We start from the raw sequence: 13,387 nt of genomic DNA on the forward strand, positions 1-13,387 counted from the left end.
TCGCAGCAGCTACCACAGCCTCCATCCAAGGCCCTTTGGAAAGCGACAGCGACAACCATGGGTGCCCCTGAGCCACGGGCAAGGCGTGTTAGGTCAGCAGAGGAGCTTTAAATCAAATGAAACTTAATATAGGCACGGCTGCTATTTTGAAAGTCGGGAGAAAATCAGGAAATTTCTAGGCAATTAGAGTATTTCAAATCAAAACATGTTTTCTCCAAAGGAGAGGAAAGAGTACAGGTAGTATTCAACGTCAACAACTCTAACAGCGATTACACAGAAGCCCCTGCGACGGACCCTGCCAATTCTCGGCTCAGGCCAAGGCTGTGGCTCTGAGTCCCCACGCACCGTTCCTTAAACTTCCATCGCTCTGCAATCGAAAGCCAAGGACGAGTGCAGTTGCCAGAAGAGGCCAATAGTTGAAGGTGGAACTTTGGGGCCCCCCACCAAGAAACATAAGTCATTTTATTTATGCGTCTGGCCTGCTTCGGATAAATGAAAGCTTAATGTTTGTGAGCTGGACTATGCATGTCTGGTACTTTTAGCATTGGTGGGTGGAGGGATTTTATTTTGTCCTCTTTGGGGAAAAACATTAAGTCCCAGACTTCATCCATAGTTCCAGTTACAGCAGTGGCTGGTCTTTTCAACAATTGCTGGAAAGTTCCCTTGAAAGAGTCATACGTGGAAAGGAACGTAGGCAGAAGATCAGAGGCTGAGGTGGGCGCCTGTCCTGTGCCCTGTGGCTTTGATAGACATTTTCAATCCCTCACATTCTATGTGTCTCTTACACAAACATGTGGAAAATAAATAGAATCTGAATGATTTTTCAAAGTAGCTGGAGTCTTTTTCACAGGGAAAGCTATTCTAAAGAGTATTGCTGTGGGCAGAAATGGAGGGTCTGACAAGTGTCTTCAGCTGCTAGCAGCCTCTCGAAGATGCAAGTTCATTCTGGTGAGCACAAGTGAGGGATGGCATTTCGAAAAAAAGCAGCGTAGCAGCAAAGGCAGATACTGTAGATATGACCGAGAAGTGGCAAAGATTTGGAATATAACACTTTGCTATTGATTGTATCCAATCATTTTCAGTTTTGCACAATTTATGAAAAATAAGGCTGGGCCTGTGGAGAGCAGAACAAGGTCCTTCCCCGTTCTGCCCCAAGCTGCAGAGCTCTGCCTGGGGAGGGGCCCCGCCTCCCGTCCCTGCCCGTGCCCAGGATGTGGCCACCAAGGTCGTGACTGCCCTAGACCAGCCAAATTCAGCGATAATAAGACCGTCTGGGAGGAATGAGAGTCCGCTCTGGGAATCTGTAGTGGATCTGAAGTGGGCTGTTAAGAGGTTTGGGGGTTGCAGGCTCAGCCCGTGCAGGGAACCATCTCTCACAGGCTTTCATTCTTTTCTGTCCTTCACCCCTAGCCTCTGACCTCACTGCAGCGGCTGAAGTGTAGAACTGCCCACACAAAGCCAGGCAAGCAGGTGATACGCCGAGCCAGCCCGAGGTGGACTGCAGGGCGGAAGGCCCCTGCATCCTCACTTCCCAGGCCAACGTCTGGGCCCCCAGATCCCCCTTTACCCAAGGTTCAGTGTGGCCTCAGCCATGTGATTTGTGTATCCCAGGGAACTTCAAGGCAGTGGATGATTTTCTAAATGTGGCTCAGGGTGTCTACAGGGAATAGGCAGGTGTCTCCTTACTCTTTATTTTTAAAGATTTTATTATGTGTGAGAGAGAGAAGGGAGTGCATGAGCAGAGGGGAGGGGCAGAGTTTGAGGGAGAAGCAGACTCCCCACTGAGCTGGAGCCTGATGCAGGACTGGATCCCAGGACCCTGAGATCATGACCTGAGCTGAAGGCACATGCTTAACTGACTGAGCCACCCAGGTGCCCCTCCTTGCTCTCTATAAAATAATGTAAGGGAGAACTTCTTTCCTTCTATCCTCTTGGGTTCTGTGATGGCCTAAGAATTTAACTGACACAAGACAGACTAGCAGGAGAAAAGCATACAAGTACATTTTTACATGTACATGGGAATCTTCAGCAGGAAGATGAAGACCCCAAGAAGCCATTAGGTCCAGAAGCTTACACACAGTTTTACACAAAGATAAGCTGGGGATGGGACCTGACAGAGGGGCTTGGGCTGGGGCAGTAAACCGTAGGACAGTCCTTGGGAGAGATCCGGGGTAATTTAATGGAAGGTCGGGTTATCTTAGTAGGTTTGTTCGTACAGATCCATTCCAGCGTGGATGCCCCAGTCTTCAGTGATAAGAATGTTCTTCTCTTCCCCGTGCAGGGAGGGTACCTTTCTCGGTGGCAGTGCTGGGACCTGCATTATGTAGAAGGGGGAGGTGAGAGAGCTCTCTCCCTGCATCTGCTGCTCCTCATTGGCCTCCAGTTCAAAAGAATCAGTATGTCAGAGTGGCACCGTTGGGGGGGCGTGTTCTGTGCCCCTTCAGTGACGGTCTTGTAATTTCATGCTTGACGATAGAATTTGAACTTTTCACATCTGCGTCTGCAGGGAAGCTGAGATAAACCAAGGGGAGGCCACTCATCAGTGGGAGAAGCCCTTCTCCGTACAGTTCTTTCCATCGTGTGATGAATCCAATTCAGTGTGGCCTCTCGGACTCTGCTCTCATAAAGGGGACCGGGGCTTGCACAGCTCATGTTAATCTACAATTCAGATTCTCCTGCGCTCCTGCCATTGAACTGCGTTTCCTGGGCCATCAGCTTTGGGGCAGAGCGTATACATGGCCTGTACCTGCTGACAAAACCTCTGTGTTATTGTCCCGAGTCCCAATGGCAGTGACGGCTTATTAGTGCAAGACAAAACTCCAAAATAAATCACGGTCCAATCATTTACTTTAACAAAAGATTTATTTGAAACAGATTTGTGCAGACATATACCAGTCAACAGGATTGATCAAAGCCACAAATCACTACGTTTTTCCAAAACCTCTAAAAATACAAGTAAATGCCCTTCATTTGTATTCACTCCAGGAGGGAACCCAGCTCCGCTATAATGTGCTGCTGTAATTTAACAACCAGAGGACATTAATAGGACGTGAAAATGGTAACACTTCGAGAGAGAGGGAACAAAAAACCCCACACTCCATAGACGCGCTCACTACTCTGCTGGGAGCCAATTAAACGTGCCCCCACAGCCCCGCTTCCCTCTGCATAACCAGATTAAAACCTCCCTGTCGCAAACAATATTTAAGCAATCTGAGCACAGATGTGACAGCAGACAGGAGGGCACATGGCTTTGCTTGCATGGGAAAGACACCACAAAGATGCTGCATTCAAACAGCAATTCGGTGACCTGCAGGAAGGATGAGGCACCCGGCTGCAGACCTGGGCTGCAGACCTGGCTGCTCCTGGCAGAGCCCTGTGCGCCCCACCCCTGCAGCTGGCCGGGCTGCAGCTGGTAGCGGGGCCCTTCAGAGGGAGGCTCCTGGGAAGCAGCAGGCACACTTCCGAACTCAGCAGTCACTGGCAACGCGGGAGAAGGACAGCGGAGGAATGCACGTGTCAGCACACACACTGATTTCATTAATGAAAAACCCGAAAAGCATCTATTTGTGCAGGGATCTTGTGGGAAGCAGAGAAACCCTATGACAGGGCAGATTTTCTTTTTTCCACGTTTTAATTGGTGTTTACTGATCCACCCGCAGGTGCATGGCTGTCCTTAGGGATGACTGGGTCCAGTGCCATTGGAAGTGAGTTCACAGCCTCATCTCCAGGCTGTCCCCCTCCTTCTGGCCCCTTCTCTGCCATACGGAAGAGCTTGCCTACAAAAGGCTCTTGATAAGCCCTCTCGACCCCTTGGGTTCCTGGGCAGGGTTATTTGGATAGCGCTATTACCTCAACTTTCTTCTTCCTATTTCTGTCATAAATCAAAGCCACCTGACACTTTGTTCCTGACTTTTAAAAGGAACAGGTCTCCTTTCTTTCTTTAGCCAGGTCAGAAGAAATGCCGATGGGCTAATCTTGTGAGCATGTTTTTCTTGGTCTGGAGCCTGAGAGAAAGAGCAGAGTGGTTGTCTCTAAGGCAACTAGGGCAAGAGATTGTCATTGAAAACGAGCCAGCCCGGGTATAAAAGAATCACTCTTTTGTCTCCCCTCAGTCAGGGGAGCAGAGGTGTTTGTCAGAGTTAACAGCTCTGGATTATGCTTGGGGTGGGGTAACAGGGTGAGCTCGCCCTTCTTTTCTGCCCCCTTTTGTTTCACAGCTTCTCAACCCTGTGTTGGCTCCATATAGCCTTTTCTTCCCGTTGAAGACGGCATGCCGGTTTGCCACACTCAGACCCAACAAGCTAAGAGAGAGCTTTCAACAGACTGCTAGTGGAGGCTTGGCAGTCAATGCAGCTCTTGTAATGTCAAAGGAAATGTGTACTGTGGGACAATGTGGGATGCCGAGAAAAAAATAAACAGAGAGTATGACACATTAAGGTAGAGTATTTCATGTCTATTCCTTTTGGGGATACTTATTAATATCTTCTGGGGACCTCAAACTCTCACCTCTACAACCCACTAGAAACCCTTGTCACCATCCTCGTTGCCTCTGAGGATGGGAAAGTGGCCAGGATGAGGCTAAATAATCTCCCCCAAGGCTATACTGAGACCAGCAACTGTCTTGGGCCAATGGAGAACCAGCAACAAAGCCAAGTGATGTATATGCTTTCCCTTTGAGGAGGGAGCGCTTTCTTTCACTATCCATCCCCATCACTACTAAATTTGCTAATACAAGATTTGGTATGGAGAAAGCATTCCACGAATGTGATAGGGGATGCCATCCTTTACCTTGACCTGATAAACTCCTTTGTTTGCCAGGTTATTATTTCAGGCTCTACTTAACCACAGTTTCCCCGTTCCCATTTTTTATGGACCCCAGGAGATGAAGTCTACATTTCAAATGCTGAGGCTGAATCACTCCTTGAATTACCTTGGGACAATGACTCTTGGTAGTAAGCCAAACGCCAGCTGGAATGTGTGCACTTCCTTCACATGTTCAAGACGAAAGACTACCTTGCCCTCTGGCAGAGTTTTGCAAACATCCTATTCAACTTATGGTCTAAAACATAAACCTCTAGAAACGGAAACAGGATAGAAAATTCTCTTTAAAAAATGAGATAAAGGGTCATTGTTATAACAAATGGAGATTACAGACTCTAGCTTTCTTTTAAAAATTCAATTGTTAAGCCTATAATATATATGTCTATATGCATTTTCAGACATTAGTTACTCATACTCACTTTTTTTTTTTTTTTTTTTTTTTTGCATTTCACTGCTTCTTGACAAGTTATCACTGATTTTCACTGCCAGCTCCCTACAGCAAGACCTGCAGCCTTGTCAAGGAAAAGAAAACGTCAACAGAGTTCCCAGCCATGCTCTGCCAAAACTCAGGTTCATATTTTAGGATATTACTCCACGAATATTAAAGCAACAGCATCTCCCTTCTCCAAAGAACGGGTTTTGTATGCTCTACCGATCCCCTCCCTAGATGATCACACGTGTGCTGGGAGATGGGTGAACATAACACTGGTCAAGAAGTCCTGAACATTCTGCAGAGACAAAAGGTGGACACATCAGCCACACCCCCAAATTATGATCACGCCCATTCTGGTTAGCAATGAAGTGCTAATCTGGGCAACCAGGCAGAAATGGTTGGTCCATTCTGTTTCCCTACCCTGCCTTTTTAACATGCACTTTTCACGGCCATCCTTGCTGGGGTGCCAGGACGTAGGGGAACTCAGAGAGAAGTGCATGTGATGGCTGCTCTCTTCCTTCTGCAGACTCAGCCAGAACGGAGCACACATTCAAGAATCGGCAATCTGTGTATGACACCAGGCCGAGGCTGGGCCTCTGTGGATCCTGCTGCTTTAGCCCAATCCAGAGGCCGGCTCTAGAGTGCTGACCAAGTATGACCTGCCAGCCTGCATGTCACTTACCATGTGGCAGAGTGACAAGTCCCATGTGGCGTTTCCACTGAACTGACAGCTAGAGTACGCAACTTACTCCAGTCCACCCTGCTCCCTGGGGAGGGGCTTGTGTGACACTCTGACCTCAATTTGAAGACAGGACAAATGACACAGCCCCCGAGTTGGCCACAGCTAACTGTCATACATCGCATAGATTGACAGCTGCTCCTCCTTGAAGCCCAATTTAGTCATTTACCAGATAGCTTAATCATATACGAGAATTAATAGAAAGGTATCCCATCTAATGCTTCCTTCTGTGTACATATTTCAGTATTGCAAACACTGTTTAGTCTGGTTCTCAAAAGAATTGGAATATAGACTCCAGTCTCAGAAAATGTGACTGCATTTAACATAAAAAACACATTTAACATAAAAAAAAACAAAATAAAAAACAAAAAGCCCAAAACAAAACATATACATGCTGTAATCTGAAAATCTAAATCAGAAGGTTTTAAATTTAAGAAAGAGCTAAGTGTCAGACAAAGATTGAGTTTTAGTTCCCCTTTCCAGAAGGCTTAGTTCCAAATGAAAAGTTCCAAATGAAACCATTTAGTCGGGATGCCTACCACACAGTTGATTCAAATTTTTGTTTCTCCTCTGTATTTAGGACATCATCTCTCTGGGTGTCCAATAAAGACCTCAACCTCTGTGTATTGTAATTCCAGGCACATTTTTTTTAGGGGAGGGGGTTGTAATTCCTGCATGACAGTCTCAGGGATTCATTTTGTTGAGTGCTCTAGTATTTAAAAATGGCTTACCACCTCGGGCAGGAAGGAATGGCAATTTTCTAAGCCTCACCTGTTCAATTCATTGTTCTGCTTCCCCGTAAGCCCTCCCTGGATCGTGGTCACTTTATAAGTAAAGGATTAGTTTTCTCAGTCAATGCAAATCATACTTTAAGTTATTACAATGCCAAATAAGATGTGGATGCTCCAAAAAATGAAGGATGAGGAAGCAAAGTGCACTATTGTTTTATTTCCCAATTTAGCACAGCCATCCCCAGAAGAACTGTGCCATTTTAAGTAGTAACAGCTGCCCAGAAGTATTTATGTTAAGCCATCCAAAAATCTGGTTTGGCAACCAAAGCGGAGAGGAGAGAATGTGCCTCCAGGCTGGCCATTTATTAAGGGCTCCAGGTGCTCACATTCATGCCTGAGGGCACACAAGTTCTATCCAAATTTAGAAGGTGGGACTCCACAGTTTGGAAAGTCAGTGACGCAGCACTTCTCCTCCTGTCTTAGACTCGGGACACTTTATTTGCAGAGGTACTCGTATCTACCACTGACGATAAGGAAGGACACCTCATCCATATAGAAACGTTTGGAATTCTTTCCAATTAAAACTGCATGTCAATGTCTTGCCTAGCCTCCTGCACGTATGATCACAACTGCCTGGGCTTCATTTCCGTTTCTACCGAGGAGATGTGGCTAAGGCGTCCTCTGTGTCCTCCTCCCGCGGTCTCTGTGTTCCTTGCCTCTTGCCTTCCCCTTTGATGGTCATCTTCCTCCACCAGCCTCAAGGGCCCCTACTCTCCCTCCGGGTTCACTCCTCCTCCTCTCTGACTATAGAGTCACAGAGGGACAGACGTGTCCCTTCGCTGGGGAGACACACTAAACTAATTCACTGGTTTCCCCACAGTGAAGATCCAAAATGGGCTCTGAATTCCCGAGAAAACAAGTGTGGTCTGACTTAAGCGATGCCCAAGGTCCAGTGGTCTGGAGGTCGGGAAATGCGAACTGAGAGCCTGATCAGAGCAGGAGTGCACTGCCCTGCAGGCTTCCCTGTCCTCGGGAAGAGGCAGGTAAACACTTGAGTCTAGGCGGGATAGCTATGCTTCTTCTCTTTAGTAATTGGAGGGGAAAGGGCGGTGGCAGAAGCGATTGCTCGCATCCACATGTGAATCTGTGCTAGGACAAGACGTGGAGCACATCTGGGCAGGTTGCCCACCGGCTGCCATGCACGGAGCACAGCGTCCGCCACGCGCAAGGTCTGCGATGAGGGCAGCCCGGACAGCCCCGGAGGCACCTGCGCGCTGGGGATGGGGCCACGGGGTTCAAATAGGCGCTCTCACCCCGATGACAGACAGGGCTGTGATTTCACCGCAATCAAGAGATTTATGCCAACTTCAGACAAACAAAACAGGAATCAAAGTGAGACATCAAGCTGCCTGCCGTGAGGTCCATGTGCTGCCTGGCGGACTCCATCGGCGAGTCAGCGGCACAGGAAGCGAGCGCCCCTGCTCCGAGTCCGCAAGGCGGGTTTCTCACGCAACATAAAACTCTTACCTTTCTCCCAGACCAACTAGTACTGATGTTAAATATTGGTGAAACGTAACGCTTTTAATTTCACACCTCACAGAGCAGAGCTGAATGCTTCATAATAACATACACAGCAGTTAGGCCAAGCACTGCCGACGAACTGGGAGGGGTCGGAATGGCCTCCCCTGCGGAATCTACTCCAGGTTCGCGAGGGAAGGGGCATCTAACAAACCGGTTGGCTAAGGCCACAGAAATGTGTTTCGTGGTGTTTTGGCTGCTGACACCAGTCTCTTCCGACAGAGATGTGTTAACACTGGGTGCAACAAACTGCATCTCTTTCCTGGGACCCATCAGGACAATTCATGTCTCATTTCTTCCTCAATTTCTTTTTGGTGGTGTCATAAGCACGGACTATCTCTTCCTGAGTAACGGCTCCATGCTCCTCTTGAGAGAAGGCATACCCATCTGCAAGAGGAGCACACACAGGGCTTGGTTAAGAGGACCATCGAGGAGCACGCTGCACTTAGAAAAAACGTTTTTGTGGGAGACAGGCAGCTGACCTTTGCCGTGCGCTGGGCTCACCAGCCTCGGGGAGGTGGGGACCGGGACAGACAGACCTGTGGCTCAGAAGGGAAACATGGGCAGAGTGTGGGGTCGGGCAGGACAAGGCCTGACCAGACAGGGCCTGACTGGTTCTGGCTGCTGATGCCCGATGCTGGGGTGGGAGGGATTCAGGGGGCAGCCTCCCTGCAGCTGAGCTCAGCCCGGGAAGCATAAACAGTGGGTCACTGGTCTGTGTCTGCACTTTCCCAGCACCAATCAAGAGGAGAGGCGACTTGCTCTGCTGCAGAAGTGTCCCAAGCTGCCTGAAGCTACAGGCTGGCTGGGTAATTTATGAAGCCGTAAACATGCCAGGGAACACACACACAACACTAGTGGTGAAAACTGGCAATGTGCACGTGATGCTTGGAGCATTCCTGCTTTTAAGCTGGACTGATTTGGACTGCTAATAAGAAATTACAGTGGGTTTATTCTTGTGTAAATAAAGAAAAGATCGCAAGATAAAGTCAAGAGGCTACAGGGCCGCAGAAAGACTGGCTCTTACAATCAGTTCCAATAATAATAAGAATAATACTAGCAGCAGCTGCCAACGATTAGTAAAAGCTATGTGTATCAGGCCTGTTCTATGTACTATACACAAACAGCTCATTCATTCCCCACAATGGCCCTATGAGACAGCTGATGGTATTCTTCCCATTTCACAGATGGGGAAACTGAGGCACTGGGTCACAGACCTAGTGAGTCGCAGAACTGAGAGCCAAATCCAGGCAGTGCTTTTGTAGGACCAACATTCTTTCTGCATCTCTAGTTCTAAGAGAGGTTTAGCATTCAAAAGCCCAAGGGTCCTTCCCACCAAAGGAGCATTTACAAGACTCTCTCTCTGTTGGCAAATCTTTCTGGGCCAGGGCTAAGAAAACGTCCTACAGCTGGATTAGACGTTCTGACCAAAAGACCACACAGTAAAATGCCTGAAAAGGGTGAATCCCATCCAGGTGTATACATGACTTGTCAATGGATGTGTTAGTCCACTGTCACATTCTTTAAAGGAGAACAAGAAATCAGAAATTGTGTCCACGTATCACCTCCTGGATTGCTAATTATTTTACTCGGACACTTGGCTTACAAAGGAAAGTTTCGGAACTATAAAGACATCTAACAGCAATGTATAACACAGCTGTGGTGGGGCTGGAAGAGGAAGAGGCTCCGACAGAGGATGTGCAGGGTGATTTTGTACTCTGCATATGCTCGTAAACCAGAGTGTCTGACCCTGGGCTGGCTTCCCAGCTCTCCCGGCCACCGCCTGAGAAAACCCCATAGCTCAGGAGGGCCACCCCGGGAGGTGAGGGCTTGTCAGCACAGGTGGCCTGCAAGGCAACTGAAGACACGGGCTAGGTAGCAGGGGTGGGTGGGAGTGTAGGAAGAACTAGGGAAGGATAAGCACAGAAAGGAATCTTCCCCAGAGATCTTCATCTACTGGCTCACCTCCATCTCTACCAGAACCAAATCCACAAACCAAAAGATGGCACCATGTGGCAGCCATGGCGCAGCAGCCCCTGGCCAGGGTGAGCCCCATCTGGCGGAGGCCGATGTCCTGGGGCTGGAATGCGGGGCACAGGCCTATAGAGGGGGGCCCTGGGGGTGCTGGGTGCAGGGCCCTTGAACGTCTTTTGATGGCTTTCCGACACCACGAGGCTTCAGAGGCTTCGAGGGATCCGAAGAGGAAATGCCTCTTCTCTCCTTTGTTCCTCTGACAGCTTTTAGATTTCCCTGTGCCTGATCAGGGAAGCCCAGGGAGAGGGGGAGACGAGCAGACGTCCTGTGTCCGCCTTCTGAGGTGGGTGCCCCTTTAGCACAAAGTGTTTTTTTTTTACTGTAGTCCTAGGCCAGACGCCTTTCCCTGGCATGTCTCAAAGCACAATCTAGCAAACAACACTGGCTCCTCCAGTCGCAGGCTGTGCTCTGTGGTCACTGTGGATAGTCTTTATTCTGCGCTCTTCTAAAGGGAACATTTCCAGTAAACACCTGATGTTTTCCTGTGGGGGCCACGCGGCAGTCCGTGGCCCACCGTGCCACCCCGGGTGGACACTCCTCAGCCCGGCAGAAGTGGCTCTGGCCCAGTGGGGTCGCCCTCCAAGCGCTCTTCATGAGCCTTTCTGGTGGCAGGCCCATGACTATTGAGCTCTCCACCCTGCAGGCGGCTTTCTCCATCTGCTCTGCTTTCATCTTGGATCCTGGCACCCAGGGCCTGAGGCAAGAAAGGTGGTTCTAATCCTTGCTTGGCAGTGACTTGGCCATGGGACCATGGATTTTTTAATTTCTCTGAGTGTCCTTAGTTCACTGTTCTGTAATATAAAGGGCCTGGACCAGGTGAGGTCGAAGTTCCCTCAGAGCTCCAACCCCCTAAATGGGTGCCCAGCTTCTCCAAGGCTAACTATACCCAGGCCACAGAACCCTCTCCTTCATTCAGGGCCAATTCACACTCAGCACCAAGGGAGGAAGCCTCTACCTTCATACCAGTGAAGAAGGGAAATTGGTGCAACAACCCATCCAAACAGAACAACTGCTACCTGTCTTTTTTGATGGGTTTTTTGGAGGGAGGGTCCTGGTGGAGAGGAAGAAATGCAGGGGACTTGTTGAGACACACAAAAAAACACGTTTGGGAGTGTCCTTTGGGGAAAGGTATCTTAGCATTTGGAACAGTCTACTCCTTGTTCAAGTAGAAGGAGCAAAAGTCGTTTTCATTCACATCCTGCCTCTGCCTACTGGGACAGAATAGAGCATGTAGCTGTAAGGCTTCTGTGGCTTGTATTTGTCTCACTGGTACAAGGGCCTTCTGGTGGGATTCCTCAGCCACTCCAGACTGGGAAGAGCTTGCAGGTGTCCATCTGAGAGGACCTTCCAAATAGCAGTTTCTTCTCCTGGGATAAGCTGAACACCCAGAAGTTACTACCAAAAGGCTTGTGCCAGCAGTTCCCATTGGTTGCATCTACCATCATGTTTCCAGAATGTTATGCACTAAGACTTTCTTCACTAGACTTTCTTAGCCACAGCAGAGACTTAAAGTGAACTCTGCAACTCAAGACGAAAAGGAGGATAGCTTGGTGGGGTTATCCTGGGGCAGGGTATCTCACTGGTTCAGATACAGTATTTTCCTTTCAGAAAGCAGGCCTGCTAGAAGTTAGGGCTGTAATGGGAAAACTTTAGTGCAACAACAGACTATAACCACTCAAATAGCCTCCTCCTGTCCAGCCAGCACTCCTCAGCCTGACAAAGACAACCACCATCAGGTCATCAGCTTCTACCTGGTGAACATTTAGATACCATTTGTATCCAAATGGGGAACTCAGAGGAAGCCTCCAGCTCTTAGCCTTTCCCACTTTCATTTGTCTTTCAGGAAGTCCTGGCAGCCACAAAGTAGTGATGGGGCCTAGGGAAAGCCCTGGATGGACCCAACTTCTGAACTTCCCCAGGCTGACTTCCCAGTGTATCTGCTTCCTACATGCTCAGCAGTAGCCAGAATCCTGGAGCAGAGTGAGGTAGGTGAAAGGACGCAGAGGGGTAGCTGAGTGTCTTAGTTGTTTTGTTCTCCCCAGAGAACACTTGGTGAAGTCCATAAAATCATGTCATTTTCCCCCCATTATTTTGGAATAACACTCCTCTTTTTTTTTTGTTTTTTGTTTTTGTTTTTAATAAAACTCCTCTTAAGTAGCTCTGATAACATCTTCATGAGAGTAGAAGTTTCCTGTGAAAAAGATTCCTAAAAGCAACAGAAATGATGGGGCGACCATGAGGAAAACAAGGAAATGAGACTATAGGAAATGCTGATCTCAGTTATAAATACTGTGTGTTGGTGGCCTGTAAGGAACTCAAAAATGCTGCCAAGATGAAAGTTTTCCTTCCAGTTTCCTAGGAAGACAGGCCCAGGACAGCGGAGGACAAACCCGGGAGGGATAGCTAGGCAGAGGCTGAGAGGAGAACACAGATCATCTCATAGGCCAGGGCCACTTCTCATTGCTCCATGGCCTTCTCTAGTTATTTCTGACAGAATGTTTGGTTAGTGATTGGTTTTTTACTATTAGTTGGTGGGTGTTTTTAAAATGTGGTGAGGGACTCCTGGGTGACTCGGTTAAGCATTTGCCTTCAGACCAGGTCATGATCTCAGGGTCCTGGGATCGAGTTCCAGGGCTCGCTGTTCAGCCAGGAGTCTGTTTCTCCCTCTCCCTCTGCCTCTGTGCTTTCCCTTCCCTCTCTCTCTTGCTGTCAGATAAATAAGTGAAATCTTAAAAAAAATAAAATGTGGTGTGACTTTAGAGGCTTTTTATTTCTTATACTCATTCATTATCAATTTCTTTTGTCCTTCAAAATCCTAAGAGTTAAGAAAAAATTTTTAGTAGTTGTTTCAAGACATTTTATGACTCACAAAAGTTCTTACTCAGTCTTTGATCTCAATATATGTACCTTATATATTCTTTCTAGGGTTATTCTGAAATATTTGTTAGGGAAGCAGCAGGGCTCCATGGTATGAACCCCACCGTTTACAGAAGCGGTACTCATTTTCTCTGTGCCTGCTATAGAGAAGGTGCTTTACACACACCATCCTGA

General features: G+C 48.2%; 1 protein-coding gene across 14 annotated transcripts in view; it reads right to left on the minus strand.

The window, feature by feature from the left end:
- Positions 1-2,843: 2,843 nt before the first annotated feature.
- The window catches only part of LOC140615803 (phospholipid-transporting ATPase IB), a 570,784-nt gene continuing 560,240 nt past the window's right edge, over positions 2,844-13,387 (minus strand). For all 14 annotated transcript variants that reach the window (XM_072795750.1, XM_072795748.1, XM_072795745.1 and 11 more), the window contains one exon: positions 2,844-8,689. In XM_072795750.1, the coding sequence (XP_072651851.1) occupies positions 8,592-8,689 (98 nt within the window). In that variant the 3' untranslated portion in view covers positions 2,844-8,591. The remainder of the gene's footprint in view (positions 8,690-13,387) is intronic.

This window comes from Canis lupus, chromosome 24 (genome assembly GCF_048164855.1).
Source record: "Canis lupus baileyi chromosome 24, mCanLup2.hap1, whole genome shotgun sequence".
Lineage (NCBI taxonomy): Eukaryota > Metazoa > Chordata > Mammalia > Carnivora > Canidae > Canis > Canis lupus.